We start from the raw sequence: 20,258 nt of genomic DNA on the forward strand, positions 1-20,258 counted from the left end.
GGTACACAGAAATCAAAAATTGAGATTTGGAAACCTCTGCCTAGATTTCAGAAGACGTATGGAAATACCTGGATACCAAGGCAAAAGTTTGCTACAGGGGCAGGGCCCTCATGGAGAACCTCTGCTAGAGCAGTGTGGAAGGGAAATGTGGGGTTGGAGGCCCCACACTGAGTCCTTACTGGGGCACTGCCTAGTGGAGCTGTGAGAAGAGGGCCATGGTCCACCAGACTGCAGAATGCTAGATCCACCGACAGCTTGCACCATGCACCTGGAAAAGCCGCAGACACTCAACAGCAGCCTATGAAAGCATTCAGGAGGGAGTCCATACCCTGCCAAGCCACACGGCTGAAGCTGCTGAAGACCATGGGAACCCACCTCTTGCATCAGCGTGACCTGGATGTGAGACATGGAGTCAATGGAAATCATTTTGGAGCTTTAAGATTTGACTGCCCCATTGGATTTCGGATTACTGCAGCACATTTGTTTTGGCCAATGTCTCCCATTTGGAATGGCTGCATTTATTCAGTGCCTGTACCTGCATTGTTTCTAGGAAATAACTAACTTGCTTTTGATTTTAAAGGCTCATAGGTAGAAGAGACTTGACTTGTCTTGGATGAGACTTTGGACTATGGACTTTTGAGTTAATGCTAAAATGAGTTAACATTTGGGGGACTGTTGGGAAGGCATGATTGGTTTTGAAATGTGAGGACATGAGTTTTGGGAGAGCCCAGGGTTGGAATGATCTGGTTTGGCTCTGTGTCCCCACCTAAATCTCATCTTGAACTCCCACGTGTTGTGGGAGGGACCAGGTGGGAGGTAATTGAATCATGGAGGCAAGTCTTTCCTGTGCTGTTCTCATGATAGTGAGTAAGTCTCACGAGATGTGATGGTTATTATAAGGGAGAATTTTCCTGCACAAGCTTTCTTTGCCTGCTGCCATCCACATAAGATGTGAGTTGCTCCTTTTTGCCTTCTGCCATGATTGTGAGGCCTCCCCAACCATGTGGAACTGAGTTCTCCATTAAACCTCTTTCCTTCGTAAATTGCCCAGTCTTGGGTAGGTCCTGTTCAGCAGTGTGAAAACAGACTAATACAAAATTACAGCACGTTTGTTTGTTTGTTTGTTTTTAATCATGGTGAGGACCCAGGTTTTCAGATGAAGGTGATACATAAGGTGTAAAAAATTGAGGACTTCTTATATAAAGGAAATTATCTAGTGAGATCAGCTATGGTTGACAGTAAATGGATATTCAAAAGCATCTCTTTAATGTTGAGCAGCACTTAGGAAGCAGGCATAAAATTTGGCAATATATTATCAAAAGAGCTCTGCTTCCTAGGAAATGGAACAAATGACATCATTATGCATATTAGATCTAACATTAAAACTCTTTTACTAAAATTACAATATTTCTGTCAGCGATTCTTAATATAAGAAAAAATGGTGAAATGTGTTTAGAGTGTGCTGGAAAATATATCCATGGGAACTATGAAAACCCTACTTCAGTGAATTGTATATTTATTGACTACTTCGTGACAAAAAAACACCCAATTCCATCAGGTCGAGCATGAAAATACTTTACCAAAATGGACCAGTTTGCAGTAGTTAATGAATGATTTATAAATGTAATTTTTCAAATAAGAAAAGAATTTTCCAAAATTAATTTTATAGAGAATAATTCTGGGAAATAGAAAAAGGAAAAGGGGTTAGCCCTTAAATAAATCTGGAAGCACTGAATTACATACAGCACACTGCGACTCTTCAAAGGAGAGATATACTATACTGATGGTAAAACTAATTTGATCAGGGAACACATTCATCAGGTATGTCCATCCACCTTCCATGGAATGCTGCAATTGAAAACTAAGGCCTTGTTTTGTTATTTGCTAACTCTGTGACTTAGAGCCACTGATTCACATTTTTGGAGTCTCAGTCTCCTTGTGTCTTATCAATGCAATGATACCTACTTCTCAGAGTTGTTTGAAGCTTCAGTAAGGTAATTTTTGAAAGAGAATTTTTTAAAAATCCAAAATGCTGCCTAAATATTAGCAGATAGTTTGTTGCTTTTTGACTTTCTGTCATCCAAAGAACTTCTCTGTTTGAGGTTTATTTCTCATTTTGAAATCTTTGGGAAAGGCAGGGCTGCACCTTCTATGTAGAAGGTGCAAGCGGCAGGCATTTTATTTCCCAGTTCCTGGCAGCTAAAGGCATGGTCACTTGACCTTGGCTCACTTAATGAGATCCTCCTTCATGGGACTTAGAATTTTGAGTAGTGACAGGTATGTTAGTTAATTTGACTCAAATTATATATGCCATAAAATTGTTTCATCTGTTGTATAACTCTACATCTAACATGAGGTGAGTTCAAATTCCCTGATGCAATTAACTCTACATATAGAAGGTTGCATGGTTTTTAGTAGTTTCAGAGAGGTATTTACTCTGAACATATGAACTTTCCTTTAAAGCAGAATAGAGAGAACATTTTCATTTTCCTTGGGCAAAGAGGGCACATAGAACGTTGTATATGTTTTTATATGTGGTATATTGAATTAAGCAGAAAAATCATGTTTTTAGAACTTTGTCTCTATACATTTCTCTCAGGAGGTTTTTGTAAAAGTAAACTTGTTCAAGCTACAAAGATTTTCTTTTTGCAAGACAGATACTACTTAATTAATTCCAAGCAACTTGTGGCTGGAAGCAAGAAGGTAGTTTCAGGAGTATTTTTGTTACTTGTTGGTTTTTGGCTGTTAGTTTTTAAAAGGGAGATATTCTAGGCTTTATAGTGGAAGGCTGTCTAACTTTTTCTTTTCTTTTCTTTTTTTGAGACAGAGTCTTGCTCTGTTGCCTAGGCTGGCATGCAGTAGTGTGATCTCCCTCACTATAACCTCCACCTCCCAGGTTCAAGCAATTATCCTGCCTCAGCCTCCCGAGTAGCTGGAACTACAGGCACATGCCACCACATCCGGCTAATTTTTGTATTTTTAGTAGAGACAGGGTTTCACCATATTGGCCAGGCTGGTCTCGAACTCCTGATCTTGTGATCTGCCCGCCTTGGCCTCCCAAAGTGCTGGGGTTACAGGCGTGAGACTCTGTGCCCAGCCTAACTTTTTCTTAATGGTACCTACTAAGCCTGAGAATCAATCAGGGAATGGAGTTTAGCATACTGGGAATTGTAAAGTGGATGCTTAATGTTGAGTCTTTTAGAAGGAAACAGCAGAGATCTAGACAAAAACAGGCCTTATGAGATTGCCTACTGTAGCATTTTTGTGAAAGACACGGGAATAGTTCTGAAGATCAACATTGTGAAGAGCCACATAATTCTCAGTCATATTTATGGTTTGCATTATATTTCAATTTATTTTGATAGCAAATCATCATACTTGTCATTGTATGAAGATATTGTAGCTAGAAAAAGTAGAATGTATCCTAGTTGTCTTCCCAGAAGCTCAGTGGTTTTGCTTAGGTTAGGTCATCAGAGATCATTCCCCTGGGTGGCTCCAACTCTGGTCTATGAGAATAATGAAATGAATTTTATGTTAGAAAAACAGAGCTAATGGGCAACAACCATAATATTGCTCAACAGATGCATATAACCTCATGCTATTTTAATATTTATGCCAAAAATGACTCTGTCTAGGATGACCCATATATCCACTATGGCCCATCTCATAGGTCCAGAATAAGAAAAAAATGTTAAGACAGTCCCAATACCAATAGTGATGGCTTTATATGCCATACACCAGGGTACGTTGTACATTGTGCAGTGTTTTTTAATTATATTTTTAACTGGTGATGAATGTGACTTTTTGCTCTATGGTAATAACAATTATGGCCAAGGCAAAACTGTCAACCAGTGGCATAATGAGGCCCACAATCATCATGGAATTGAGACAATAGTTGAGTAGTTTTAGCAAAACATGAGTGTGAATTTTCATCAAATCATCTTCTACTTTGTATTAGGGCCAATTAGTCTCCCTTAATTTTTTCCCTCTTCCAAGACAATATAATATAGTTATGTCACAGTTCTATTTGCACGGTATAAAAAACTCCATGTTTCATTGTCTTCAACGAGTTTATGCTTTGGAGTGAGGATGCAATAAGGGACACGAATCTGTTCCCTCACAGCCTCAGTTCCTATGTTTCTCTCGCAGTGTGAGCAACTCTCTGTGCTGGGTGTGATTCTGGTATCTAAAATATTTTCACCCAATCTGATTCTACACTGTGAGCCAACTCATTTATGTTTTTGGCAACCCAGAGGGACTACTACTTGCTTCCAAAGCTAACAACAAAAAATACCTGGCTTTGTGAGATAATTAAGAGACAGAGATTTGCTGGGCGCGGTGGCTCACGCCTGTAATCCCAGCACTTTGGGAGGCCAAGGTGGGTGGATCACAAGGTCAGAAGATGGAGACCATCCTGGCTAACATGGTGAAACACCATCTCTACTAAAAATACAAAAAATTAGCCAGGCGTGGTGGCGGGCGCCTGTAGTCCCAGCTACTCGGGTGGCTGAGGCAGGAGAATGGTGTGAACCTGGGAGGCGGAGCTTGCGGTGAGCCCAGATTGCGCCACTGCACTCCAGACTGGGCGACAGAGTGAGACTCCATCTTGGTGTGGGCGGGGTGGGGGGTAAGAGACAGAGATTCTGTCTCCAAAAGTGCATGCAGGTGTGGCCACAATCAATTTGGAGCTTGAAGGCTTGAAGAAAAAGATTGATCAAGGAGACCAATAACTGTCAAGATGAGAACTGAAGTTTTTAATAAGACTCTAATTGAGAGTGAAATAGCGTGAAACTGTTGACTGGAAGACATGAATTGTAGGTATTACTAGGGATCAGAATACCTTGAGACAAAAGGCTTCAACTTCTATGAGTGAGTCAAATCCCTAACTAGAGATGGGTAGGCTTAAATGGAAATGAAACACATAGTCAACCAAAGTTGGCTTAATGGTTTTAGGAACTGCTTCACTCTAAACAATGTGCCACTTCTGCGGATCACCTGTTACAAGGGAAAAATCATTGAAGAAAATGGATATTTTCTACTTGAATAATTTAATATATGATGAAAAGACTGATCTATCTGAGGGAAAGTACTCAGCACTTACTCTGAAATCATTACGTTAAGACCTGGATTTAGAGCAACTCATGACTAGGATTGTGTTATTTTGGGGGCAATGCTGCTGATAGTTGGATGACTTCATAATTGTCCAATACAGCTACAAAACTCTCCCTGGAACCCAGGAACTGCAATGAGTTGGCTGTGTTCTGGAAACCTAAGATAAGTGGTAAAGTTGTGGTCTCATTATTTCTGGATATCAAGTACCTCAGACCTATAACTTTGTGAACAAGGTATAATTTGCTATTTCAAAGCCATGTAACTATTCCTGAAATAATTGAGCATTGGTAGGCCTTCATCATTGCAGAATGCAATGGTGATAAACAAGCAGTGGATAAAATTGAGCTCAAAACACTCAATGCATGTTACCAAAATCCATGGAAGGGATATGTGAATAATTTTAGGAAGGAATATGTGAGTATGTGAGTAATCCATCCAGATGATCAAAATGTATTTGGGTAGCCAAACAATTTAGTGGTACAGAAATCAAAGGATTAATTAAAGGCCAGAGAAAAATGTAGACTAACACAGGAGAAATGATAAGAAATTTCATTTCTTCATCTTATCAGAAGAAGATAATGACCATGAACCAGAAGAATCAGTATATTAGAATCTTCATTAGCTTGTCACTGACAAACCAACTTTATCTCTTGATTGAGTTAGCATTAAAAATACTTCTGGGCCAGGCGCAGTGGCTCATGCCTGTAATCCCAGCACTTCAGGAGGCCGAGGAGGGCGGATCACGAGGTCAGGAGATAGAGACCTTCCTGGCTAACACAGTGAAACCCCATCTCTACTAAAAATACAAAAAAGAAAAAACCAAATTAGCCGGGCGTGGTGGCGGGCGCCTGTAGCCCCAGCTCCTCGGGAGGCTGAGGCAGGAGAATGGCGTGAACCCAGGAGGCGGAGCTTGCAGCGAGCCGAGATCGCGCCACTGCACTCCAGCCTGGGCGACAGAGCGAGACTCCATCTCAAAAAAAAAAAAAAGATACTTCTGAAATTTGTTCTGAAAAGAAATCTCTTGAAATCCATCAAATTATTACTTCCTCCTTACTTATCTTAGGATATCTTTTCCTATTTTAATTAGTTTTCCCAAAGCCTAAAAACATACAACACTAAGGAAATGCACTCTGAGTTCTGAATAATAACACAGTCCAGTGAAAAACATATTCAAAATCAAAGTTATCATATAGCTTTCCAAATAACCCTGACTCTTAATTAAAACTTAAGAAATCTTGAAGGATGAGAGGTGAGGTCACTGTTGCATATTGGGATTTTAACTCTTTGGAGATTATCATATGTGGATTGAGATAAAGGGAAAGATTCATTCAAATGGGGGGAAGATGTAATAATTTAGCAGCAACAGAGATCAGGAACTATTTTAACTCTAGAATATTTACACTTCAAATAACTTGCATTTTGATTTTTATTCCTTGGAAAATTATTTAGAGAACTTACTTTATCGTTGGGACATGATATTTGTATACCAGAGCACAAAAATATATGGGCAGGAAAACTTTTTAGTTTAGATTCACATCAGTAGTAGTAGGAGCATCAGTGCAACAACTTTGCTAGTATTACTGCTAATATTCATTTGTACTACTTTTTAAATATTTGATATACATCACCTCAATCATTGTAACAACACTGTGAGGGAGATCTGGAAATTTTCATTTTACATGAAAGGAAACTCATCTTTAGACAGGATAGATAACTTGCTCAAATTCACAGACAGATAGTTAGAGTGGGGATTCTAATTCAGGTTGGGTGATTTCAAATATAAGTTTTCTTGACCATCCCCCTTGTACTGATTCTCAGAGTGTTAATTTTCTTTTTTACAGCTTCAGAGGATTTAAATAATAGTTGAAAAGCTGAATATGGTGAAATGATTTAATGTTATTAATGAATGGATTGGAAGGCTTTTGTTTCCACATTATTTTGGGCAGAGTTGTAAGTCAGCAAAATAAACACTGACATTATTGAAAAGCCTCAGTTCAGCTAAGAACTGAGATCCAAACAAGTTTGCATCAAAAGTCTCAGGTGTAATATCTTTAGCATAAATACAATTGAATCTGGAGAGAAAATATCGTCGAAATGTGCAGAGTTCGGTGGGGGGGCCTCTTCAGTTTAAGATGTGAACTTACATTGGAATAAACTATTTTATGTTCTTAATATCTTCATCTGGCATTTTTTAATAGGTGAAAATATAGTAACTGAAAAAAGCAAGTAATAATATTTCAACAGTATTGTTTTCATTTGAATAAGAATGTCCCTTTCCTCCTAAGGTCCTTGCTGTGTTATTTTTAAGACTTGATGAGCCCTGTCTTTAAACTCAGAGTTCTTCCTATTGAAGTGCATCAGAATCCTTTAAATGTTCTTTATGCTATCATTATGTTACATGTGAGATTATGATGGATGAAGCACAAGGCAGGGGACCGACCAGTAAACCTGGATTCTAGTCTTACATATATCAGAAATTGGCTGCTCTTGTGTAAGTGTAAGCTCTTTAACTTTTCTCGGTGCTTAATATTCTCATCTGTAAAATGAGTTTGAACAGATAAGAATAAATTTATTAAAGTCTCCTTCCCATTCTTGGATATTTAAAATACATCCTACAATGCTGGATCTGTTGGTCCTGCATTTATAAAATATACTTACCAAAGTTAATAAACATGCTTCAGGACTACAGGATATTCTTCAATTCAGCATCAATCTGATAATGAAAAAAGAATGTTATATAACTTATGAAGTATTTCATTTGTAGGCTACTAGATCATGCAGAAGGCATACAAAATCTTGAAACCTTGGTTAGGGGAGCGGATTCTTGCCAAGATGCAATGTTACATTGCAGTTTTTTATTAGCTACCCTTTGCATTTATTTAGCTTTACATCATCTCTGCCCTTGAAGGGCTTACAGTCTGCTGGGAAAAGTAGACAAGAAAAAATGGCAGTAGAGTTTAATAAGTGCTAATTATTGGGTGCAAACAGAATGTTGTGGGACAACAGAGAAGTTTGAGTGCCAGGGAAGAATTCTCAGCGGAGGAGATGTCTTCTAACTTGAACTCTAAAGCCTGATGAACGATTCAGCCAAGGCAAGCCTGATGAGAAACAGGGCAAGCGGGTGGAGTCATTATGTGCAAAGGCCTTGAGGTAAAAGCAAGTTTAATGTGTTTGGAAAACTGCAAGTTCAGGAGAACCCAAGCAGGAGGCACAACAAGTGATGATAGCAAGTCACTACTTGGAGAAGAAATCAAGGTCCAAAATACCTCTATTTTGTAAAAAAAAAAAAAAAAAAAAAAGTAATTTAATTTGGAAGCAATGAGAACTATTAGAGAAGAGTATTAACCATTTTTGTGTTTTAAAAAGGTTGATTTGACCTCAGTATAGAGATGGGATTGGAATGTGAAGCACTGTGGGCAGACTGGAGGTGGGAGACCAATGGACAGGCTATAAACCAGGTGAAAGATTGCCTGAAACTAAATACCAAGAATGTAGAAGAATGTGGGTGGGAGATTGAGAGATGTTGCAGAATTAGAATTGATGGGATTGGGAATTTTATTTGGTGCATATGGAAAAAGAGAAGGAGAAATAAAAAGAGTCACTAAATTTTCATTGTGGGGCAATGGGTAAATGATGATAATATTCATAAACTCAAAAAACATAAGAGCAGGTTATAGGAAAAATATTTTGTCCGTGTTGATTTTCAATTTCCTATGGGACAAGATATTGGGGGAGAAGAGAGTCCTAGACAGTTGGATAAAAAACCTAATGCTGAGGGAGAGATCTTGGTTAGAGGTAGAGATTTGGAGATTAAAAGCATAAGCATTGATGAAAACAGTTGAGAAAATGTATTGCCATGGAAATGAAGAGCAAGGAAAAAACTCTGGAAACAAATTTAAGAGACAGGTAAAGGAAGAGGACAATATGAAATAGAACAAGAAGAGAGGAATCATAGAAAGACAAAAAGTAGAAAATAATAATACAAGTGCTAAGTAAATTGTTTCAAGAAGGAAGGAATACTTATGGGTATCAACTGTTTTGTGGAGAAATCTGGTAAGAATTGAAAAATGTTTATTAGATTTAACAAGAAGGATATCGTTGGCGTGCCTTTGTTGACAGTCATATGGTACCATCAAAAGCCAGACTGCAAAGGGTTGAGGAATTAATAAGAGGTGTGAGGAGTTGGAGTATATGGTATTCTTGCAAGAATCTTGGCTGTAAGGGAGGAGAAAGAAATATAGCTAGGGAGGTGTCTAAAGTGCCTTATTTATTATTTTTTGAGATAAGAAGAGTAACTTTAATACAAATTAGACAGAGCTGGCAAAAATGTTGACACAAAAGAAGAGAGTATATCTAATGGAGGAAGAGTCCAAGGAAGTGAGATGGACAAAATTCACAGCGATATTACCAACCTGGTATCATTTTTGCTATTTAAAAATAATTTTGGGTTTTCAGTCAATAGTCTTTTATCAATAGTTTGCTTTTGTCATGACTAGCTAAGTTAGGGCTGATGTCTATGACAAGGACATTGAGGGAGAGTAACAGACTAATACAGAATAAATTTAGATTTTCCTAACATCATATAACCTCTGTAAGTTTTATTCAACCCATCTGTAAAAGGGGGAATTAAAATATTAATTAACATCTAGAATTGTTTTGGGTTATTCTATAAATACATACATGCCAGGCTATTAATATTTCTGCTTAACAAATGGCAATGGCTTAATCAATGATAGCTATGACACTGAAGATTATAAAATCAAGTTATACTGAGAGATAAAACAAACTACAGTGACTATACTAGTTTTTCCTGATACAAGAAAGACAGGTGGTGGGGGGTAGACAGTATATCACTCTACTTGTCAGTCTCCTCTTTGCCTGGCTTCCACTTGGCTATTTGTATTTGTCGCTGTGTTTTTAAGATTTTAGTGATCAATTCCAGCATATTACAATGACTTTTGGAATACTTTGGGAAATCATATCTGATGCTCACTAGCAGTCTGTTGAAACATTTTAAAGGAAGCATAGTAATGAGTTCTCAGAAGAGCCCAAAGGGATGCCCTGCCTAAATGATGGTAGAAAGAGAAAAGAAGATTTCAAGTCTAATTTTGTAACTATAGGTTTTTCTGCAGGCAAATGGGCCTTTTTTTGGCATAAACAAATGAACCACTTCTAAGAGTGCCATGGTAAAGCCAAAAGAAAATGACATTGATTGTTCTATTTCCTGGTCATTTCAAGATTGGGTGAGGATAGGGGTAGATACCCATGTAATGAAACACTAAGTATGGTTCAGAAGCCCCTTTTCCCAGTCTTCCAGTAGTTGTGCCAAGTGTATTTGGAATGACAAGTAGAGACTGATCCCTGGATATAAGTGACTTGCAGTGAAAGGAGTAGATGGATATTACTTTTAAGGAAAAGTTTTTCAAGCAAATGTATGACAAGGAGATCTCACAAATTAGGATCCAAATATTATAGGACAAATGGGACATTCACGTTAGGCATTGGAAATTAAAGAGAATGCTGTTCAATCAGATGTTGCACTAAGGTAAAGTCAGAAAGGAGGGGTGAGCTTGCCTACCTAGCTATGAGATCAGTTTACAAAGGCAATCAGAGGGCTAATTGAAATAGCAGAGGATTTAATCTTTGCGTACTCTGAATAATCAAATGTGCACAAGTATCTCAACAACTCCATTCATCTCACTCTACTTTAGCAATTACTGAAAGATAGGCTACTCAGCTGCTATAAATTTACTGTCGATAAAGCAAGAAGTGAGACAGCTACAAACCTGTCTTCTCATCATTTTAATGATTTGAATGGCAATATGTTATATTGAAAACCAATTCAAAGAAATGAAAAACCAGGGGCTTTTAGGAAGCATGAATTTGCGCTTAAAGCTCAGTTTGTCTTGTATGGTGTCAGGCAGGACAGTGCATATCTGTATAGACAGATAACAAAGGGACAGGGAAGGGTTTCAAAAGTGATATTTCTTATAGAATCTAAAAGACATTTAGACTGTTTTCTTCTTCTTTCATAATAACAGACTCTCAGAGAAAATTTTTCTGGTAGCAAACAACTTCTATGTAAGGTGATTTTATTTTTCTAGGTTAAGGCCACCTAAATTGAAACTAAATTTAGATTACTAAAAGCAACTTGGTATGAAAAGAAAGAACTGTTCAATTTAATTAATTATTTTATGCTAAAAATGTTTTAATGCCCACAATGACCAAAATATTCTGACAATCCAGCTTCTTCTGTTTTTATGTTGAGAATCTTAAGTAGTTTGAATTTTAATGAAAGATTAAGATGGCATATTTGTCAGGAGAATTTAAAGAAAAGGCTTTTATTCTACCGTACTCTCTTCATCTGGAATTCTGACTTTATAAATTGTTACAAACAAGATTAGCAAATAGGTTTGGGACAAGAATGTAAATATGGAAATTAGAAAAGAAACCAGAATCCCTAAGGTTATAAGGAAGAAATTAGAAAAAGATGTAGCTCCATTTGTCAAACTAAGACTTTTTTCTTAGGCACTGTACAATAAAATAAAACAAAAGAAAACATAACAAAACAAATAAAACTTTACTAAAATATGAATATTAAGAAATTTGGAATGCATAGCCCAAGACTTTAAAAAAATACTTTACACAGCTTAATTTTTAAAAAGTCACTTCAAGTATAAAAGAGCTGTTATTGCGGACAGAGAATAGACATTTTCTAGTTGATAGAGAAAGCCAGGGTGATTGCAGGAGAAATTACAAAGGGAATATCACAGCTTAATTTATAGAAGAATGTTCTCATAGTGCAGATACCTGGCAATGAAATAGGCCATTTCCATTTCTACTCTTAGGAGTAGATAAATTGACTATAGAAATTTAAATGGAGGCTGAATGCACCTCTGGAAGGAATTAACTGAGTGAGAAATTACACTAGATGATCTTTATAGTTTTCTTTCAACATTTATACTTTTGTGACTTGCTTTTTTAAAATTAAGTTCTTGGGTATTTTTAAATGCAGTCTAATAGAAACTGCGCTTTATTGCTTTCGTGGCTGATAAATGAACAAAACTTCAGGTAAATTCTTAAATTATTTCACTTATAGAAAGGGGCTTCTGGCCGGGCACAGTGGCTCACACCTGTAATCTCAGCACTTTGGGAGGCCGAGGCGGGCAGATCACTTGAGGTCAGGAGTTCCAGATCAGCCTGGCCAACATGGTGAAACCCTGTCTCTACCAAAAATACAAAAATTAGCTGGGCGTGGTGGCGGGCACCTATAATATCAGCTACTCGGGAGGCTGAGGCAGGAGAATCACTTGATCCCAGGAGGTGAAGTTTTCAGTGAGCCGAGATCTCACCACTGCACTCCAGCCTGGGTGACAGAATGGGACTTCATCTCCAAAAAAAAAAACAAAAAACAAAAAACAAAAAAACAACGGGTTTAAGGGCTTCTAATTCTAATTGGCGTGAAATCATTTAACCTAAGTATCATTTGGTATGGCATAGAATTGTTCCTAACCCTGCCTCTATATTTCAGAGATAGAGTGGGCAAGACAACACAATTCTTGGAGTTATTACTAATGTCTCCAAATAAGCAGTAAAGTGAAATGAAGTGCTGTTTTTATCTTTTGACTCTTCTAAAAAAATGAAATGCTTGCTGGAGAGTAACAGGTAAAATGGAGGATGTGAACATAGGGGCTGACATTTTCTGAAAAAGGCCAGCAAAATACACCCCTCACCATGAGAATAGGGCAGATGCTGACTTGGTGAAAGAAATCTTAGCATAAGACACTTGAAATCTCAGAAGTCGAAGCATAGCTCAGGTCTACTAACAATGGGCCCACACAACCTACCTGAGGTCTCCTCCCCTCTCTCACACCTTCAGTCTATATAAAGATGGGCAGAATACAAGATACCAACTTAACACTGTGGTTTATAGGAGAAAACCAATAGGCCTCAGATGTGGTGATTAGATAAACACTAATTCATCTATTAATACTATCAGAGAAAACAAAAAGGTCTGGCCAGAACTGCTGGTGTTTTGCACAAATTAGAAAATAAATGATCTGGCAACTATGCAAATACATTTATGGGAGAGAAGGGGAAAGAGAGAAAGGAGGAGGGGAATAGGGGAAGGGGTTATTTTACTGTTAACAATATTGGGCCTGAACCAGGAAGCGGGAGGGGAAGGAAGAAAAGGGGGAGACAGGGAGGAGGGGAAGGGACATTTAAAGGAAGATGAATCCAAGAACTATCCAAAATTGAGGGGAGTAGGGAAGGAAACTGGAAGATATATAGGACTTCTAATATCTTTAGCTTTCAGAGTTTGGAGCCAATTGATAGTGTCTAAAAAAGAAATTCGTAATAAAAAATGACTAAAATTTTAATATTCTTTAAAATCATTTTTTAGTTTTTAGAAAATAACTCTTATAGTAATGAAACATTTATGTGACCTTTAGAAATTCTTCAGTTGCATTTTTTTCTTATGTCATATTAAAACAAAGTTAAATAATGTTTTTATAATTAACATATTAATAGAAGGTATGATATGACCCCATTTTTCTAAAGTATTTATTTTTATCAGTCTACCTGCCTATATATGCATATGTATATATCTACATAAACACACATATAGATATATGAAATACAATTTACCTTCACTATGTGAAGGTAATGAACTCTGATGTTCTCACTGTATTCTTATTCTTCTCTTCTTCATTTAAATAGGCTGTTACTAGGTTACAACTCACAATTTGTAAAACACTACACATACTTTGTTGCCTGTATTCACAGACTCTTTTGTTTCTTAAAAAAAGTATAAAATTTCCTAAGTTTTACGACTACCTCAACTTGCTTTTAAATGAGCATAGCATGAAAACAGTTATGTTTCTTACTTTCATTGCAAAGACAGCCAAGTTACAATAACACCAGGAAAAGCCTGTCACATAATGGCATCTCAATAACAGGAAAGAAATGAGTAGATTGGAGTGCATACGTTCTTAAAAGATTCTGCCATGTTAAGTGGAGGGTTACATTTTCCTACCTCTGAATCACAGTAAAGAGGAGGTGAGTTTATGGAACAGCAGTTGGAGGCAAAGTCTGAGCGCTTGTTAACCAGCTTTGCCAGTTCCGTGGGTGTGGCATCAGGCAATTTTGCTTTTAGTCGCTCTGCCAGTCTGAAAAACCATTTAAATGTAAGGTCTTACTACATGTATTTATTTTATACAAATTTCTAATGCAAAATAATAGCCATTTCAGATCTTTTACAATAAAAATGAAAATAGAAATACTTGCCTGTTTCAAGAAAATTCTATACCTGTGGTATAGAATAGTCAATTTGAGATCAGAAAGTGAAACATGCCTCTTCGAGATCATAAAAGTAAACATACAAATCGCTGCTGAATTGGAAGTCCAGTCTTCTTTCATTTGCTCACTATTTCAACATGGAAGAGTACCTCTTCTACTTTTTCCTAACCTTTCACCTTCTCTTCAGTTTTAAATTTCAAATTCCTTAAAGAATATTTCCTTTACAGGACCTCATACCAGCTTAATGCCTTTTTTTCCTCTCATAATTGATATAATTTCACCCTCAATTTATCTACTTCTCAACTCAGTATGTTGGAAAACACTGATACAGGAGTAAGGAAATTTTCACTCTTATTTTTAGCTCTACTAAAAACGAACTCTCCATCTCTCTTTCAGGATGGTGATAAGACTTGGTATCTCCTGATTCTTTCAATTTGTACAATCGATGATCTCGGCGTCTCTCCACTCCCATGAACAACTAAGCCTGGTTTTATGACTTTCTTCAGGAAATGCTTGCCAGCCCAGCGGTGGGCAATGGGAGGTAAGGAGACTCAAATTAATCTAGAGTTGGGCTTGGCAAGAGTGGATGCTGGGAAGGGACAAAAGGGTAAGGGGGACCAGTTAGTTCATAAAAGCATTGTTGAAACAAGTAGGTTTGAGCTGCCGGGGGGTGCAAATGAGGCAAGAAGAGACTCAGAGGAGGCAAAAAAAAAAAAAAAAAAAAAAAAGAAAGTTGCGGGGAGGGAATAGGATCTGAGAAATTTACTAACGTTAGGAAAAATGACATGGTCTTCTCAATGGAGACTTTCCCCAAGAACCCAGTATCACTTCTTACCTTATTATGGCCTATTATTTTACTGTTAATGTCTATTTATAGAGAAATGCTTTTTCCTTCTCTTAATTGAGAAAAATGACTATTATATAACATTATTGGTAGTTAACTTTTCTATTTCTAATTTATAGGGAATATATGCTGGTGATAGCTGACAGTATGCCTGATTGAAAGTTTGGGTCTTCTTGCCAGGCAATATGCCATGAAGGTAGATAACACTTTTAGCAGTTTTATAGGTCCTCAGTTTTGTACAGCAATATCTACAGAAAATTCTGGGGTAAGAATGTTGCTAAGCTATGTGCTCATTTTGCCATTTTGACTCAAGTTCCTGCAGATAGATTCCATCATCTATATTTTTATGGCTGTTTTAATTGGCCACCCACTTGCTACACATGACGTGTTTCCCCCAGAAAAACTTAGCTTCTTCTTATACAGATGTTAGATTCCAACTACTTTTAAAAAAATAAAATGATTTAGGGGGTACAAGTGCATTTTTGTTACATGGATGTATTGCATAGTGGTGAAGTCTAGGTTTTTAGTATAATCATCACCCAAATAGTGTGCATTGTATCCAATAGGGAATTCCTTATCCTTCACCCCTCTCCTACCCTCCCACCTTTTGGGGTCTCCAGTGTCTATTATTCCACTCTATGAGATTCTGACTACTTTAAAAAACTCCTAATTGAACCTCCTTTTGTTGTTGTTCACTGAAGACAAGCTTAAGTGTTCAACTATGCTTTCAATTCATAGTACTAAGAAAATATTATTGATAAATTTGGAGGATACAGCCAGAACAAGTTTCTTACTTTTTCTTGTACTCAGTAAATGTATTTTCTGAATAATCTGCACATAGCTCTTGTCCCTTGTCAATGAAAGAAGATAGTTCCTTCTTTAGTAGAGGGCCCTGTAAGAAAACAATAATTGCATAACAAAATTATTTGTCTTGAAACATTGTCCCATCAAGCCATTAAATCAAAATTCCAAATATTGTATCAGTATGAGTATTATCTACATTAAGCATTGGCAAATATTTTCTACAGAAGGCCGGATAATAATTTTAGGGTTTGCAGGCCATATGTGGCCTTTGTTGCAACTACTCAACTCTGTACAGAAGCAGTTGTAAGCTTTGCAGAAACAATGAGGATGATTGTGTCCCAGTGGAAGTTAATGTATGTATGAACACTGAAATCTGAATTTTGAATAATTTTCATGGGTCATGAGATACTTATGTTCTTTTGCTTTTTTCCCAACAATGTAAAAATGTAAAACCATTCTTCTGTTCTTAGTTTGTAGGCCATACAAAAGTAGGCAGTGAGCAAGTTTTGGCCCATGAACTATAATTTTCCAACCCTTGATCTATGTGCTTGATAAAGAAAATCTAGCAAATATACCTTAGCATTAAAACAGGTAGTTGAGTCTTCAACATCACAGCATTCACCAAGGCTTTTTAGGGTTGGCTCAAGTACTTTACTGAGGAATACTTCCGGAAGATGAGTCCTTCTGCTTAGTTCAAATGTATACCTAGCATGAGGGAGAAAAGGAGATATGTGTTATATATTTCCTATTTATTTATTTATTTATTTATTTATTTTTTGTGACAGAGTCTCCCTCTGTCACCCAGGTTGGAGTGAAGTGGTGCCATCTTGGCTCGCTGTAACCTCTGCCTCCTGGGTTCAAGCGATTCTCATGCCTCAGCCTCCCGAGTAGCTGGGATTATAGGCGCCCACCACCATGCCCGGCTAATTTTTGTATTTCTAGTGGAGACAGGGTTTCACCATGTTGGCTAGGGTGGTCTGGAACTTCTGACCTCAAGTGATCCGCCTGACTTGGCCTGCCAAAGTGCTGGGATTAGATGGATGAGCCACTGTGCCTGGCCTACATTTTAAAATGTGAAATATCTATCATAAAGGCAGAGCACCTGGTTTCTGCATCTTAATTAAAAAGAAGAGATTTAGCTCAGACTGACTCTAAATCAACAGGCTTTGGATTATAAAATACTTTCGTTGAGATACAAGCTATTAATACTTGCTATTGTGACTAGTCAATACTGAATTAAAGCTTTGCGTGTAATATACATTTAAATATATTATATGTAAACATATCTACTTCAAATGCATATGGAACTGTCTTTGTGCAAGCATAATGCAATTGACTCTGTATAAAGCATCAAGTGGATACTTCAAAAGGCTTTTCTGTGAAAATTGGTTTGTGTAAATTCTTTCATTATGTCTTACCCCACTGCTGTCTATGCACTTATAAAAGCAATACACATTTAGAAAAATGTAAATTAAAGTTTCAGTCCTATGTAACTTCTGCCATCTGATATTGCTAATTGATATTTCAACCTGCTGCTTCAAACTATTTGTGAAATATTTTTATGCCATCATTATGCATACACATCTATTCAAACCATGGTATATTTAACTTACTTTTTTTTACTTGGATGAAACAGGATAAAAGTTTACCATTTCTTTGCATTAAATCTCTTTTTAAATTTAATGAAAAGGAATATTGATAATGCTAAGAAAAAAATATTCTGTGCTTGGTATCTCTTTTATTTGTATCAAATGCTTATTGTCCAAAAGTTTAGTATACTTTAGGCTTTTGATTTGTGACTTTGAACCAGAAGTAATATGATAAAACTAGTTAATAATATTATAAACATTTCTGGTTGCATGATATATTTTACATGTGTTCAGCATTGTATGCAAATATATGTTTTCACATTTACTTTCACTTACATTTCTACATGCATTTCTCATTAGCAGTCTGTGTGCTAAGTAAGGCAAGTATTAACATTTCCAAATTAATTAACAATAGGCTGAAGTTCAGAATTATCAAGTCACTTCTTTTGGCCTTGCACAGGAAACAGAGAAGGCACAATTAGGAACTCTAAGCTCCTTTCTCCCTACCCAAAATCTTTCTATCACACTCAATTGATTATGGTGTTTTAAAAATTTTAGTCATTTACAATTAATTAACAAATACTTAAAGTCCATGAAAAGCATAAAGGTATTACTTTGCCTATGTTTGAAATGAGTGATAGCATACCTTCCCTCCATCTGGCTGGCCCCCACTTTTTGTCCAGATGAACTTAAAATGGGAACACGTTTTCACATCACCTCTACTTACTTATCCATGACTTTGGTGTTTCCTGGATCACACACATCTTTGTTTGTGGGCAGCTCTACATCTGGAAGCTCGGGGAGTTGGGCAGCTGGCATGAAGTAAGTGCACACAAAAACGTCCATGGCTGTTTTTTCTTGACAACAGTCTTCAAACTTAGAATTCTTTGTGGATAAATTGTCACAGAGTTTTACTGTGTGTTCAGGCAGCTACAAAACAAATGGTTAGTTTGTGCATTGTTAGTTTCCTGATAGTCTAATTAAAAATAAGAATTACATAGGCTTACAAGCTTTGGCATCACATTTATGAAAGTCAGTATGAAGACTCTCAGAAAGAAAATTGGCACAACATTTGGAAAGGCAGTTTGTCAATATGTACTAAAAGTCTTAAAAATGTACAATTCTATTTTTAAGAATTTATACTCAGAAAATAATTGTAGATAAAATGACAACAACTATAAGGCTATTAAGTGCAACGTTGCCTAAAATATTTTTAAAAAACCAACACAACCTAAATACAATAGAGGATTAGTAAAATAAAAATATGGTGTGTCTAGATGGATAGATGTAATACATGACATGGATATAGGCAACAGAGTCCTATTTAGCCATTATAAATCCTTACAGAAAAGCATCTATTAACACAGACATGCATTTTTAATGGAAAAAGACAAGGCAACGCAATGTATCTATTACTACAGAGATTGACAAGATCTTGGAGACTGACCTTCAGCTAAAGCAATTATTCAAATTTAAATAGTTTTAAAGGATTATGAAAATGAAAAATGGTAAAAAAAATTGAGATGGGCATCAAATTATAAAAAGTATAATAAAAACAGTAGTAGCGTCTACTAGTATAAAGGTTGAAGTGCTGCTTAATGGAACTTTACGCAATAATGAAAATGATCTGTATTTGCACTATCCAATACCATTGTGCATTTGAAATGTGGTTAGTGTAACTGAAGAACTGAATTTTAAATCATATTCAACTTAAACATATATGTTTAACTTTAACTATAATTAAATTTAAATGACCATATGTGGTAATGAATACCATACAGTGCAAGCAGCATAAGGTCTTGGGAATCAGATAATCTCATCTTTGCATATGGACTTTGCCACTTACTAGTTGTGTGGTAACAAATTATTGACCCTTACTAATCTTCTGTTTTCTCACCTGTACAGTGATGTTAATAATTATTTATATTTCATAGAATACATGTGAGCATCTGTTAGGATAATGCATATGAAATAGAGCTTAGAAGAGTACCTGCCACTCAGTACTTGGCACTCAATACCTGGCACATGGTGATAATGATAATAAAGCTTGTCTTACCTCTTTGGCCATGCAATCTTCAGAGGCTGACTCACAGCATTTGGAGAGGATGTTAGTAATATCTTCAGCTAGTGGCAAAACATCCTCCAGATCAGCAGTAGGCACTTTTTGGGCTAACTTTATGAGATTGCTAAACAGTTAAAAATAAATTTGTTAGCTTATCAACATTCTCAGTTTTCTTGGTTTCGTGATGAACGCACTATTTGGAGAAATAATATCACAGTTTCAACTCCTTGGCCTCAAGAGATGCATGGGAGCACATCTGCCATGTGATAGATCTTATGTACCCAAGCCACAGACTCAAGATCAAGAGATCCCTAATGAATCTTTTCAAATTTTCAGTACCCAAATGCAGCTTCTCTTCTTGCCAGATATACATAATGAAAGCACTACTTTAAAATGTTAGATCTAAAGCATCGATGAAGAAGTCACAAATGTCTCTTTATCTCTATTCATAAGGCCAATGTTGTATTTTTGTGGCCTCTCACAGAATTGTAAAAGTGTGTTTTATAAATTCTTTTAGAAACTATAGAGACCTGTAGCTTTACACCAC

At 36.6% G+C, this 20,258-nt stretch overlaps 1 protein-coding gene across 1 annotated transcript in view; it reads right to left on the reverse strand.

The window, feature by feature from the left end:
• Positions 1–3,328: 3,328 nt before the first annotated feature.
• GC (GC vitamin D binding protein) overlaps positions 3,329–20,258 on the reverse strand; it is a 42,473-nt gene continuing 25,543 nt past the window's right edge. The window contains exons 7-13 of the mRNA XM_019025819.4: positions 19,706–19,835; positions 18,377–18,579; positions 16,636–16,765; positions 16,051–16,148; positions 14,150–14,282; positions 7,771–7,825; positions 3,329–3,506 (exon numbers count right to left, since the gene is read on the reverse strand). Coding sequence (XP_018881364.1) covers positions 7,796–7,825; positions 14,150–14,282; positions 16,051–16,148; positions 16,636–16,765; positions 18,377–18,579; positions 19,706–19,835 — 724 coding nt within the window. The 3' untranslated portion in view covers positions 3,329–3,506; positions 7,771–7,795. The remainder of the gene's footprint in view (positions 3,507–7,770; positions 7,826–14,149; positions 14,283–16,050; positions 16,149–16,635; positions 16,766–18,376; positions 18,580–19,705; positions 19,836–20,258) is intronic.

The sequence above is a fragment of the Gorilla gorilla genome, chromosome 3 (assembly GCF_029281585.2).
Source record: "Gorilla gorilla gorilla isolate KB3781 chromosome 3, NHGRI_mGorGor1-v2.1_pri, whole genome shotgun sequence".
Taxonomy (NCBI): domain Eukaryota; kingdom Metazoa; phylum Chordata; class Mammalia; order Primates; family Hominidae; genus Gorilla; species Gorilla gorilla.